A 14,017-nucleotide genomic window follows, 5' to 3' on the forward strand; every position below is an offset into this window, starting at 1 on the left:
TAATTGAATGGCTAAATTAAGTTGGTATGATAATTAATTAAGTTTGAGGATTATTGTTTCTTAGACTTATTTCACTTAAACATTTTTTATTCTTTCTAATGAGCTTATCTTTTAGTCCCATCGTGCATGTTAGGATTATGAACATGTTTGTATTTTATCAATAGAATTAATTAATTAATTTGTTATATGGGTGCTTATAAAACTTAAACTAATCGTTAACTATCACTAAACTTGTAATTTTACATTTCTAGTTGTCTAACCCACATTTATAATCATTTAAGATTATTGATGACAGCCATGACAGTGATAACTTTTTCATCACAACCTCGTCAGTCACAAGCCTATCTTTAAGGAAGTTGATCTTCAAACATATAAGAAATTAAAATATTATTATTTTTTCAAAAAATTGTTTTAAATTACATCTTTTTTACTTTAATGCATTAATGAATTTATCATTTTTAAATTCATTTAAAATTAATTCTTAAATTTTATCTTATTATTAAAAAAATTAGTTTATATTAAAAAAAAGTTTTAATAAATAACATTTAAAATAGATACAATAAATTTATTTGCTGTCCTACAAAAAACATCCAGATTAAGCCAAATTTAATTGATTTGGATTATATCAACTTAACTTAAATTAGACGAATTTCCCTTGAAAAATCAACCCAATATAGATCAAATTAATTACTAATTGTTAAGTCATTGATGGTTGTCACCAGTAAATGAAATAGCTTCGAAGATACATTCATTGTCATGGTAAAGGTCTTCATCTTTATATCAATTTTTAGGTATTTGCCTTTGGCGTTGGATAATAAGATGATTTTAGATATTGCTTTGTGTATCACAAGTTTTAAATAAACGACCCTTTTTTGGGGGCAAATGAATAAAGCAATCAAAGTCTGAAAGTGAACTGAGAAAAACGTAATTCTAAAAGACGAAGCATTTTGCCAAATTGCTAACCAAATATGTATATTAGTCAAACATGTTAATATATTTAGTTTGCCCAAACTTATACTCAACGTTTTCACACATTCTTAAACAATTCGTTAAAAATATATTATTCTAATCACATTATAATTCTTCTTAATGATCTAAATTTATATCATTTACTTCAAATAATTTCATAGAAAAAAAGGATAGCGAATTATTGATACAGAAATTTAATTTATATTAGAAAAAAAATCAAATAATACAACACACTATATTATTAATATTAACTTAAAATATTTTTAATTCTCATTTTTTTTATTAAATTGATGTCATATTATTAAAAACAATCATAACATTTATATATATTTGTCTGTCAGTAAATAAGATTTTTTGAGTAATTTTAGAAATATAAGGGTACCGCAGAGTACCAATATTTATCTTTTAAGACTAACTTGTGTTTGAACTAGTTAAAAAAAAAATTTCAATAATCTATTATATCTATAATTTATTATTATGATAATTGATTATATGAAATAAGTTTTGTGATTGAATGTCATGAAAAATGATTTTAAAATAATCTGTTTGAATCTTATAAATAAACACTCTTCTATGTTAAATATATAAAATTATTTGTAATAGTTAACTTTGTATTTAAATTTTTAATTATTAAGAATAAAATAAAAAATAGTTAAAAATAAAGTAACAATTTTTTATCATAAATTCTATTTTTTTGGTTTTTTTAAATAAATAATGTTTGTAAAAAGTTAATAAAAATTATAAACTAACTTTGTTCAAAATCATTCAAATGAAATAAACAATAATTTTGTTATATATAATCAATAAGAGTAATCTCATTCAGACACAACAACAAGTCGAAACACAACGTATAACATTAAGATTTTATGAAGTGATCAGTTTGATTTTTTACACCAACTTTTGCTATTTTGACTAGTTCTTGTTCTATTTGGCCCATTTCTGCTGTACCATCTTTTTTTTGGATTAACCGAATTAGCTATGTAACTGGCTCCTAATTTGACCTGTTGAAGAGATGGATTTGGTCCCATTTTAATAATTACTTATAATAACTATGATAATGTTACACTTATATTCATGTATAATTTTTCATTTTCTTAAACTTTATATAACATACACATGCTTTAAGTATCACTCGCTAGATATGTAACAACGATTTGATGTATATCAGAAACAGAAAGAATCCTCAGAGGCACTCTTTCTCCTTTATTGCAATGAAACACCACTCATTGTCATCTAAATGGCTTCTTTTGGTTTTTCTCACACACTCAACTTATTTTACTGCAACGCACACGTTAACGATTCCAAGGTTAAGTCCAGTTGCTGAATGGGAAACCACAATACGCGACCCTGCAGTTGCAATCGACAAAGACAAAATCAAAACATTTTACTACAAGCAGATTCTTGATCACTTCAATTATAGGCCAGAAAGCTACACAACATTTCAACAAAGATATCTCATAAATTTCGAGTACTGGGGTGGTGCCAATTCAAGTGCCCCCATATTTGCATACTTTGGTGCAGAAGCACCAATAGATAATTCCCCTAACACCATTGGATTTTTGGTTGATAACGCTGCTTCCTTTAATGCCCTCTTAGTATATATAGAGGTATTGCATAGACATATGTTCCTTTTTATTTATTTATTTTTATTTTGTATTTGACACTTATGATAATATTTATTCTTCAACAATTTAATTCTGCTAGCTTATTCTATCTTTTTATAATTTAGCACCGGTATTATGGGAGATCGGTACCATTTGGATCCAGGGAAGAAGCATTGAAGAATGGAAGCACTATTGGGTATTTCAACTCAGCTCAAGCCATAGCAGATTATGCAGCAATCCTCATACATATAAAGAAGAAATTACACACCCACAATTCCCCTGTGATTGTAATTGGAGGATCATATGGTGGAAGTTAGTTCCTCAAATTAGTCCTCTTTCATACAGCATGTTTGGTTTAATTTATTTTGGAGAAATAATTGATTTCTTTGTTTTAGTTTCTTGAAAAAGTTTTTGAAAAATAAGCAATTATTTTATCTAAATTTAAGCTGAACCAAACATGTCAATAGAGTTTCACTTTTGTACCTTGGTTTCCGCCATTAGTTTATTTATTTTCCTATGTATGTTGTTGATGTATATTTGTTATATACAGTGCTTGCTTCATGGTTTAGGCTCAAATATCCTCACCTGGCCGTTGGTGCCCTGGCCTCATCAGCACCAATCCTCTACTTTGATAATATTACACCACAAAATGGCTACTACTCTGTTGTTACAAGGGATTATCGAGTAATTTGCCATAATTTTATTTTTATGTTTATATTTTTGTTTATTTAATTGTTTCTTTTTTAAATGTATAGTTAATTTGATGAGGAATTGGTGTGCAGGAAGCTAGTGAGACTTGCTATGAAACTATACAAAAGTCCTGGTCTGAAATCCACAGAGTAGCTTCTCTACCAGATGGTCTTTCCATTCTCAGCCACAGATTCAACACTTGCAAGTACAAACACTAATCAAGCCCCAAATGGCATTTTTAAAAAAAAAAAAAATCATATTTCTGTAATTTTGCAAAAAACAAACTCATTTTTTTGAATTTAAAAAAAAAAAACCCATATATAAAAAGATATCCCTCAAAAAATGCTAACATATATTTTTTTCAATATTACACTATGTTTTGAGTCTCACTCCTTGTATAATAAGTCTCACAGTGAGGAGTAAATCAAAGGGTTTCAAAGAGTATACTACTAACATTTTTATTGTTTTTTTTATTAAATTTAATTTTTTAATTTTATTAATATTATTTCTTAGAACTAGTTTTAAACATGTATAATTAGTAAGATTTTTAAAAAAAAAATCATTTTTTTAGTACTTAAAATTAAGTCTAAAGATTAAAGAGAATGTTTTTCTAAAATTTATTTAATGGTAGTGTGACATTTTGCAGGCCCCTAAACGAGGCTTATGAATTGATGGAGGACCTTAGGTTAATGTATGTTTATGCGGCTCAATACAATCATCCACCAAGATATCCAGTTAATGTGATTTGTGGTGGCATTGATGGAGCTTCTTTTGGAAGAGATATATTGAGTAAGATATTTGCAGGTGTTGTGGCTTACAAGGGAAACACCTCATGCAAAGTTAATGCTCCTACTAATGCATCTGAAACAACTGTAGGATGGAAATGGCAGGTAGTTTGCATTTAATTTTGTAATGTTATTGTTAGGTTAGATATTTCGTTTTCCTTATACTAATTTAATGATGCCATTCTTTCAATTAATTAAATTCATAATCTCTCTAGTTTATTTCATGAAATAAATAGTTTTATTTTAGATAAATTAATGAGATTTTTATTATAAAAAAATAATATAATTTTTCGTACAATGCCTTGTCTTTTTTTAATTTACTTAGAATGAGGTTATTTATTGCATGAGATAACGAATTTGACAAACCCTTGAATTCGATATAATATGTGCGATAAACTTTACTTCCTAATAAAATAAATTAAATTAATGATACATATGTATTCATTATGTAAAGAGAAAAATAAAGAAATAAAAAGTTGGTTGCATTTCGTTAGAATTTTTTTTTAATCCTTACTTTTGTTAATTTAATCATTTTTTTATTATGGCTTATAATGGTTGTTCCCATACCAACCAAGTCTTTCATTGATTAACCATAAAGTTTAAGGATGGTTTTGGTTATCATTAAATGTGTAGGGTAGATAATTAATGAATTAGGTCTGCATTGAAAATTCTATGCAAAATTAGTCTTTGAATCAATCATAAAGAGTAGACCGTATATTAAGATACAATGGGAATCACTCATTGTAACTTAACAAAGGATAAAGAGATCAGTTTCAGGTTCATAAAATGGCCGAAATTCGACATTTAATAACACCAAATAAGTACATGTGCAGTAAATTGCTTTCTAAATTTTCCACCTAAAATCAATTTACTTAATATGAAAGATATTTTGAAAAACAAAAACTGAGGTGCAATCATGCTAAAAGGAAACAATTCATAACTAAGACACACTCCAACGAAACGAAGTTTTCTTGGTTCAAGTCCTTACTAACCAGCATTTCAAGAGTATTAGTTAAAACATTAAATTTAAAAATATTAAAAACTATATTGTGATGTATTAGAAATGATAAAAAGAGATACATTAATAATATTTTTGAAAAAAAAAACTCCTTTTAATTCTTTAACTAGTGACTTTAAAATATTGTTTTAGCATTTGCTTCTTCTTCTTTTTTTTCAAGTCGATATCATTAAATTTAAAAGCAACACTATAGCTCATTAACCCTAGCAATACTAATGTAATTTTTTAAAAAGTACTAAACAATGTAAGCATAATTAATTAAGCTATAATTATATTGATAAATTGATGTTATTCATTCAGACATGTAGTGAAATGGTAATACCCATCGGCATAGGAAACGATTCAATGTTCGAACCTATTCCTTTCAGCTTAAAGAGCTTTGCCAAAGCCTGCAAGAAACAATTTGGTGTCTCACCTCGCCCTCACTGGATCACTACTTACTATGGTGGCCATGTAAGTATGTCTTTCTTCTCTTCTCATGTTAACATCCATTTGGTGTACATAATTTTTGTAATTTTTAATAAATTTTAGTTAATAATTTAAAATAGTATGTTGCTAGCATTTTTCTTCTCCAAAATCTATATTATTTAACTTCTAAAATAATTTGGGTTGTCTTCGATTATATTGACACCTGTAATCTTCATCCTGTTGTTAATGCAGAACATAAAATTAGTGCTTCAAAGATTTGGAAGCAACATAATTTTCTCCAATGGCCTAAGAGACCCTTATAGTAGTGGCGGGTAATCAACGTAAAATGAAAAAGATTAAATTAATCTTAATGCTTTAGAACTTAATGTTTTTGTTTAACTGTGTTAGAACAATATTTTGAAACTGTTTTGTATGAATCGTGTAATATATTTCAGGGTTCTGGAGAACATATCAGACAATCTTCTTGCCGTTCATACAGTTAATGGTATGTCGCCTTGGTAATCTATTAATATATTTTAATTGTCTAGTTATATTAGAACATAGCATAAGGCTAGTTATAATGATTTTATGAAAATAAAATAAACTGCAGTTATAATAAAATAATATTAGTAACAAATAATTGAATCAAACTGTTTTAATCTTTCTTATATCATAGTTAGGGTGGACCTAATTTTTTAGCATTTTCTATTAAAACAACGGAAAGATAGCATGTTGACGAACATAGATTTTTCAGGATCTCATTGCCTGGATATTCTGCGTGCAAATCAAAGCGATCCTGAATGGTTGGTTGAACAACGAAAGAAAGAGATAAAGATTATGAAGGAGTGGATCGCCCAATACTATGCTGATTTTGATGCTCTCAAGGGCACACATAAATAAGTTGACTTGCCCCTAAGGGGATATGCTCTCAAACTCTGTTGCACCCACCATTAATTTACTAAAAACCTTTCATTAATAATGATTGATGGCCCTCTTAATTAAAGTTAAGAAATAAATTTAATACGATTAATTTTGATTTATAAAATGTAACAGGGATGTGTATTTAAATTAATTTTAATTATAAATTTTGTATTGTAATAAATTTTCAGTTTTTTTTATCACTCCATTGTTATTTATAAAAAACAACTATCAATATTCTTTTAGTCCAAATTATATATAAGAAATAAAGACAACTTTTTAAATGTATTAATTGATAATTTTTTTATATTTTTGTTTTTATTGTGTTAATGAGATATCCATTCATTATTCATATTAGTAGATGTGTTAAAATTTATTAATTTAACCATTTATTATTATAAATATTTTTAAATATATTATAAACTTGTGATATATAATTACTTTTTATTAGTTTTGATGAATTAGTAAGTTGTTTTTTATTAAAAAAAATAGAAAGTATTTTTATTTATTTGTCATATTTTAAAATTGAAGACGATATTAATTATTGATTTTATTAATTATAGTATTAACCTAAAATAAAAGAATAACTAATAAATGAAAAAGATAAACGGATATAACAAGAAATTATATTATACTTTGAACAAATAATAACAGAAAAAACAGATGAAGTATTAAACGAGCATTAAGTTGTCATGGATTGATCTTTGTGATGTGATAGTAATATTCGTTGGTACCTTTTTGATCGATTTCTCTTCCATCGGTTCATGTGATGTCCCGATGATTAACACGGCACGGCAAACAGGGTGTGCTAAAGTTAACTTATAATGCGTTTGAATTTAGGTATAAAATATTTTGAATTTATATTTTTTTATGGACAAAATATATATTATTAAAAAAAAATTTTAAAAAAATTCATAATTCATATATATATATATAAAATTAATACTTACACAAAAAAAATAAAAAAAATAGAAATATACTCATGCTAAGTTAAGGTAGATAGAATTTTGTGAGTTTAAATATCAATTAATTAACAAAATAGTTTTCCCTTTACTAACAAGTGATAGTCATTTATAAAACCGCAGGATAATAGAATCTAAGATTTTCTTCTCATCTAAAACACTATTAAAAATATTATTCTATTTATATATAACCATAAAAACTACATTATATTTACCTAGACAATTAATAAATATATCTCTTCTCTTTTACTATAACCAACACTAACCGAAGCAAACAAGTGAATTGATAAAATTTGAAGACAAAACCAATATGAATCTAAACTAATGCGCAATAAAGTATTAGATTTGAGATGAAACTGAGCACGTTAAAAACAAATGATTTAGAAATTTCTTCAAATCATGACAAAAGCAATAAGTTATATCATCAATTTAATCACTACAATCAATCAACAGACTTTTACAAGAAATTTTGAATTTATATTTATTTGTTACTAATTATAATTTATGCATTAAATTTATGTTAATAACTTTTTTAACCTAATTACTAATATACACTTGATGTGCTAGTGTAACACAAAACTCTCAAGAGGCTGTGTAAATTAAATTTTTTAATAACCTTTTATCAAAATTAAATTATGTTAATAAATTTATTCTTATTTATCTATTTATATAAAATTTTATCAAACTAATTATCAAATTATTTAATATTATATCAACGAAAGAGATTGGTTCGAATAACAAGTAGTTCGATATCGCTTAAGTAAGATTTCGAGTTCAAATTTTTGTATACACAAAAAAAATTTAATGATAAACCCACTCACCACATCTATACGTGTGATTCCAATCAAATTATGATTAAACTGGATAAAAAACCGTATATATATATATATATATTTAATATTGTCTTTTCAATAATATATATTAAATTTTATATAATTTAATTATTTATAGATATATTATTTAAAATTTGATATTTATTTATACTTTAAAAATACATTTTATATTAAAATAAAATAATATAATAAGGTACTGATAAATTTTATACTTGATATTAACAGATCTTGCTTTCCAACCAAACTAAACTAATATCTGTGACAACGACAAATTTTCATGTAGTCCGAGATCATTCTCACTCCTTGTGACGAATGCATGGACTACAGTGAAATTTAGTATTGATTGCATGCGGTGAGATGACCATTTTACACTTTCATTGAATGAAAAGTGACGTTATGTTCGAGTCCTCGAACAGTTCACAAATTGAACCCCTCCTTTACCGTAAGTACAATGCCCACCACGAAACAAGCCCCAGAATCAATATTGCAAATCGCTGAAAGTAATATCAAATAAGAACTTTTAGGATCATCAACGAATAAGGTCAACTGTACAAGGCAACAGGGGCACCATCAACATTTTATCTAGAATTAATCTGCCACTATATAGAGTAAACAAATAAACAATGACGAATTACTTCAGTTTTTCCAACCAGTTAACCAAATCTACACACTGCCACAACCACCATTCTTAAATTCCAGGCTGCTACAACATCTTATCTTTACAGTTCACTGATAGTCTGATATCTCAGTTAGTTGCAAGCAGCAAACTTCATTTTTACTTTAGTCTCGAACGAAAAGCAAATGGGCATCTTAAACTGTTGCAGCAGTTGTTTTCTTCACATGCTTCTCATCTTCGACATCCTGAAAGTTCCCATTACATGATAAATCAAAATCATCTTATCGAGAAAAGGTGCATGCAGCTAAAATTTTCCATCAATGCCAAGGGAGGTCAATTGTGCAAATAAATTTTCTCAAATAACCTCAATCACCATTACATGCTGCCCTCCCGATCTTCCTCCTATTTCTCCTGCTCCTCTTCTCCAAGTACACGCACTAGCTCCCTAGTTTCCCTCATTTTTTAAACTTCAATTACCCTTTTATTTACTTACAAAAAAAAATCAGTTCCCTAGACAAAATACATATTTAGATTACATTATTTATATTTATTTCGTAAATTGTATTAAATAGACACATGGAGAATGTTACCCTAACAATATTAATATTAAGGTGGCTAGAGAATATTGAATGAAGGTAAAATGGAAAACCAAAGTGGATCCAGGTAAAATACACTTACAGAATTCCCAATCTTGTCAAAATCATCATCAAAACTGCCCTCACCATCATCTGAAAGAAGGAATGATAATTATTATAAAGGTCAACAGAATGCAAGTTCATAGAAGATCAAGACAAATAAATCTTAGTTAAATGTCATCCCAAATATTTCAAAATCAAGTCAAGATCTCCAAGAAGAAGTCTATACAAGCTTTGAGTAATATACCTGGAGCTTCATCACTGTCTTCAAGATCTCCAAGAAGAAACGTATCCAAGTCTTGCTCAGTAGAGGATGAATTAGAAGATTTACCCTTTACATTCTTCCCTGTCGCTTCTGCCTTACCAGCTCCTCCAGTATCAGCAGTTTGCTCTACCTTAGTTTCCACATTCTTCTCTGCTGCTGCTCTAAGCTGAACCTCTTCCATATATTGCTTCTCATACCTGATTGTAGCATCATAATAATTGAAGGAGGCTTGGTTAAAATTTTTACAACTCTGCCCTCGAAACAAAAAAGGTAACAAGCACTGTCTGAATTCTGGCTAAGACAAGAATATGATCACAATTTAGATTTTTAAAAATTTTACTTTCATTTCTTCTTTGTATAAATACAAAATGTAAACACTGGTAAATTGATTTATCTGCCACAGTTTCCGAAGCACAACGGAAGCAAGCTGAGCCAAGCTTCCTAAGAAGAATCAAAAGTTAAAGGTTCCGCTTAAATCTACTTCATGAAGTCAGGAAATGAAAGACACAAAATTAAGAATTAAATCCTATATAAAAATGTCACAATGCTTAAAGGCATCTTTGTCAACATACAAAGCCAATGAATCTAGACACAAGCCAGAATTATCAATTAGGCTTGTTGAAATATTTTTAATATAATAGTATCTAGAATCTTGACTTCAAAGTAGAATATATATATATATATATATATTCTAATATGCATTTGCATATAAAATAAGATAAATAAAAGACTAATCAATTTGTGCAACATCTGAATCATTATAATGACAAGCCATTCCATCACAATATCTCCCCTTCCTTTTATTTACATTTTTTTAACATTGCTCTAGAACAATTTGATTAAAAATACGTAACAAAAGCCAGCAGAAAATATTTCCTTTTGATCACTAGTTTATTTTCAACTCACAAATCTTGTATCTCCTTATGTAGATATTTATTCTTCCAAAAATAAAGAAACAATCAGAACAGAGTTAAACAAAAATACTTCATGAAATAGCAATATTTTTCACCTTTATTAACAAATCTAACATGGTATGTGATTGTGAATTATTAAAATGATGCAGTACTTACGGAGCCACATGAGTATTGACAAGTGTGAAATATATCTTCCAGAAGTGTCTTTCTTTCATAGCACGTGGACATAGTTCATATCTCAATCTTGAAATTTCCTGCAATGGAGTAACTATTAAAATAGAGAAACAGTTCATAATTGCAAGCTAGTGACCACTTGCATTTTAAAATGCATACATGTCTTTTTCAATCCTCTTGTTATATTAGCATTGCTGATGGTAAATGACATCAAATTATAACATATAAAGAGAGGCCGGTGTTACTATTGATGAATTTTGCTTGACCAAAAACAAATGACACACAGAAATAAAACTCTAACTAATCACCAGATGGTAACAGGGGCTGATGAATGCAATAGACTAGTTTTTCTATACATATAGGGAGCAAATGAATTGACAATGCTTGCCATCAAAACAACAAAAGCAGCAACACCAACGAAAGAAAATAAAATAGAACAAAAAACGTGACGTGGAAGTAAGAACAAAAAAACCAGGGAAATGCATGGACCTCTTTATCATGCATCATTATATTTTCCCCCAGAAAGGAACGTTTAGCTTGCAGGACTCACACGTACACATGCCTTTAGCACATTTATAAAGTAAACATGTGAAGATCTTTTCATCATAAAGCAATCCAATGACACATTATTATTTAAAAAATGGGTGTTATCTGTGCTCTCCGTCTTTCATCCCCCGCCTCTGCCACATCACTAAGGAAACATGTGAATCAAAATGCATCACAAAGCAATCACATTTACACACTATCAGTAAAAGACCGGTCTTTTCTCTTTCCTTACTGACCTTCCTTGTTCAAAAGGAATAACAATCAATCGCATATCACGCAACTCCTACACCACACCCAATCAATTTTGAATACCCAATTCTCACATAATCTAAACACATGAAAAAACAACTAAGCTAAAATGGACACACCCACAAAAAACAAGCATAAACTAAAACACAATTCAATTTCCCTGCACCACGGATCCAATATAAAGAAAAAATATCTAGCAAAAGGTAAAATTTACCTTAACAGAAGTTAAAACAAGAGTGGCATGCTTCTCCTGAAACTCGTTGAGATCCTTCCGAACGTTGGAGGCCACAGTGGCCACGTCAGAAGCCTCAGATTCATCTGCATTTTAAAACGCACTCACTTAAACATTAAAAAAAAAAACATAAAACCGCAAATTCGTTTCTGAAAATTACCAGAACTGAGAGGAAAGTTCTGGAAGGTGGTGGAAGTGAGGCCCCTGACAAAGGATCTGAGATCGTCGGTGACGCCGAACTTCTCGAGCTCTTCAGGCGAAGTCGGCGGCGGCGCGGCGGAGGTAGCCGCAGTGGCGGCGGTGGCAATGACGGAGAATTGAGGAGGAATTGTGATGCTGTCGGAGAGGGATTTGATCTGATCCGCTTGGCGGAGCGCGGCGGTTTTGATGATGTCGGCTTTCTTGGATGCTTCGGCAGCGAGTTCCTTTGATTTCTTGGCAGTTTCGGATACGAGATCGGCGATTCTGGAGGAGGAGGTACTCAGGGCTTGGGATTTCTTCGCGGCCTCTTCGGCGAACGTCTTGGCTCGCTTCCATAGGTCCTCCATTGCTCTCTCAGTGGCACAGGAGGAGAGAGAAAGTAGAGAGAGAAAGAAAGGTTGACGAATGAAGATGAAGAGAGAGGAGACAGGATGATGAATGATTGGAGGTTTTGTTTTAGGAGAATGCGACCGCTTTTACAATCACCAGATCACTGCTATTTTCTCTTAGATTCAATAAATACATTTTTTTTATTAAATTTGTAAGAAACATTTTTAAATTTAGACCTGTCTTGAATCCATGAAGATACTTACTGCGACTTTTCAGTCTTCTTAAAGTAATCCTTCATTTTGTTAAGCTCCAATTTAACTTATACCCATGCTAATAATATTCAAAAATAAGTATTCATTTTTCAAATGAAATTTCGAGAATATTAATATAAATTTATATACCTCATATTCATGTTGTTAAATGATAAAAAAAAATATTAATAAGCTTAATAATGTATAAATTATGTCTAAATATCTTTAACAGTTTTTTTTTTTGGTGTGCGATCAAAAACATATGCGATTAAAGACACATAATAAAAATCTATAAATAATAAGATTTTATTAAAAACCATAAGATATTACAAAATATAATATATTGATAATATTAAATTATACAAAATTTAATAAAAAATTTATTTATTGATTTATTAGTGTTATTAGAATTAGTTATCAATACTTACATTCACTCTTTGAAAGACAATCTTTTATTGTAAAATTTATTGAGATAACTATCTTACTGTGATACAAGAAAATCCTATGTTTCATAATCTCATCTTTATCATGGGCTAAGCTATACATTCTTCTAGAAAGTTTTTGGCATTTTCATTTTTCTTATCTTCAAACATCTCAGTTAGCTAAGACAAATCTTCAATTTTCATTACAATAACAACATCCACCTTAAATGTTAGTCAAAAAGAAAAGTGGGGTATGATCCAAAATTGTTGGGGTTGTGGTCACCTAAATGCCTTTCACAGCCTACATACTCGATAATTCTTAGCTTTGATTTCTTTCATGGTTTGGAGTTCAACTTTGCCAATGAAAAGGAAAAAAAACATGTCATTTCTAATAGATTCAATAATAATGAGTAGGGAGTTTTTAGAAGGTTTCTAGACCAAAGTTGCTTCTCAATAAAAATTCGCTTTCTTGTTAGATAACATTTGCTTAAGTGTGAGAGGTACAATGATTTTTTGGTGAAAACGAAAAACACGATGAGATCATCTCAATTACTAATGCATCTTCGAGGAAGTGTTATGAACCATTTGAAGGCTTTTCCCTTAACAGTCCGAGGGAAAAAGCCTTACAAATGTCTCCATCTAAGACTTCTATGGATAGCATTTTTCGGTAAAAAGTGTCAAGGTATTTGTTTTCTATGATTAGTCTCTATATAAGGTTTAATCGATAATAGGACCTCATACCACTCTAAGACATGAATGTTTCTCAATGTTTTAACAAAGCGGTATTGGAAAAGGATGGAATCTCATTTTGCCTTAGCTTGGAATGGTTAATGTTGGTTAGGTTCCTGAACTTCAATTGTGACGATGATGCAACATGATGTGCTTGAAAAAACGTTCTCTATAGTTGTCACGCAATGCGTAAGCCCTTAATTTGATCAATTTTAAGTGGTTGCATGTTTTATTAATGTATTAACTTTTGAAGTTGAGCTTGAAAG

At 29.3% G+C, this 14,017-nt stretch overlaps 2 protein-coding genes across 4 annotated transcripts; one reads left to right on the forward strand and one right to left on the reverse strand.

The window, feature by feature from the left end:
* Positions 1-2,137: 2,137 nt before the first annotated feature.
* Positions 2,138-6,521, forward strand: LOC113869582 (lysosomal Pro-X carboxypeptidase-like). Of its 3 annotated transcripts, XM_027505974.1 has the most exons (9): positions 2,138-2,576; positions 2,699-2,885; positions 3,124-3,257; positions 3,356-3,468; positions 3,910-4,153; positions 5,367-5,519; positions 5,727-5,806; positions 5,930-5,979; positions 6,229-6,521. In XM_027505974.1, exons 1-9 carry the CDS (start codon positions 2,181-2,183, stop codon positions 6,372-6,374), a joined length of 1,503 nt encoding a protein of 500 aa, XP_027361775.1. In that variant the 5' UTR covers positions 2,138-2,180; the 3' UTR covers positions 6,375-6,521. The 3 variants fall into 3 exon arrangements, with proteins under 3 accessions (XP_027361775.1, XP_027361776.1, XP_027361777.1); XM_027505975.1 differs by lacking the exon at positions 5,367-5,519; XM_027505976.1 differs by lacking the exon at positions 5,727-5,806 and having other exon boundaries at positions 6,229-6,368.
* A 2,104-nt stretch (positions 6,522-8,625) lies between these two features.
* On the reverse strand, positions 8,626-12,454 carry LOC113869379. The gene is made up of 6 exons (XM_027505676.1): positions 11,979-12,454; positions 11,801-11,904; positions 10,774-10,871; positions 9,686-9,900; positions 9,482-9,531; positions 8,626-9,048 (listed from the first exon to the last, which is right to left on the reverse strand). The coding sequence occupies exons 1-6, from the start codon at positions 12,364-12,366 to the stop codon at positions 8,998-9,000; spliced, it is 906 nt and encodes a 301-aa protein (XP_027361477.1). The 5' UTR covers positions 12,367-12,454; the 3' UTR covers positions 8,626-8,997.
* Between the last annotated feature and the right edge of the window lie 1,563 nt (positions 12,455-14,017).

The sequence above is a fragment of the Abrus precatorius genome, unplaced genomic scaffold (assembly GCF_003935025.1).
Source record: "Abrus precatorius isolate BTA unplaced genomic scaffold, Abrus_2018 Scaffold6, whole genome shotgun sequence".
Lineage (NCBI taxonomy): Eukaryota > Viridiplantae > Streptophyta > Magnoliopsida > Fabales > Fabaceae > Abrus > Abrus precatorius.

What these genes read in the sequence shown, in the direction of transcription:
- LOC113869582 (XM_027505974.1), top strand. Translation starts at nt 2,181, where the DNA reads ATGAAACACCACTCATTGTCATCTAAATGGCTTCTTTTGGTTTTTCTC. An exon ending in TTGTTACAAGGGATTATCGA is followed by an intron (nt 3,258 to 3,355) that starts GTAATTTGCCAT and finishes ATTGGTGTGCAG; the next exon opens with GAAGCTAGTGAGACTTGCTA. An exon ending in CTACTTACTATGGTGGCCAT is followed by an intron (nt 5,520 to 5,726) that starts GTAAGTATGTCT and finishes TTGTTAATGCAG; the next exon opens with AACATAAAATTAGTGCTTCA.
- LOC113869379 (XM_027505676.1), bottom strand. Translation starts at nt 12,366, where the DNA reads ATGGAGGACCTATGGAAGCGAGCCAAGACGTTCGCCGAAGAGGCCGCG. An exon ending in GTCAATACTCATGTGGCTCC is followed by an intron (nt 9,901 to 10,773) that starts GTAAGTACTGCA and finishes TGCTACAATCAG; the next exon opens with GTATGAGAAGCAATATATGG. An exon ending in AGACAGTGATGAAGCTCCAG is followed by an intron (nt 9,532 to 9,685) that starts GTATATTACTCA and finishes TCCTTCTTTCAG; the next exon opens with ATGATGGTGAGGGCAGTTTT.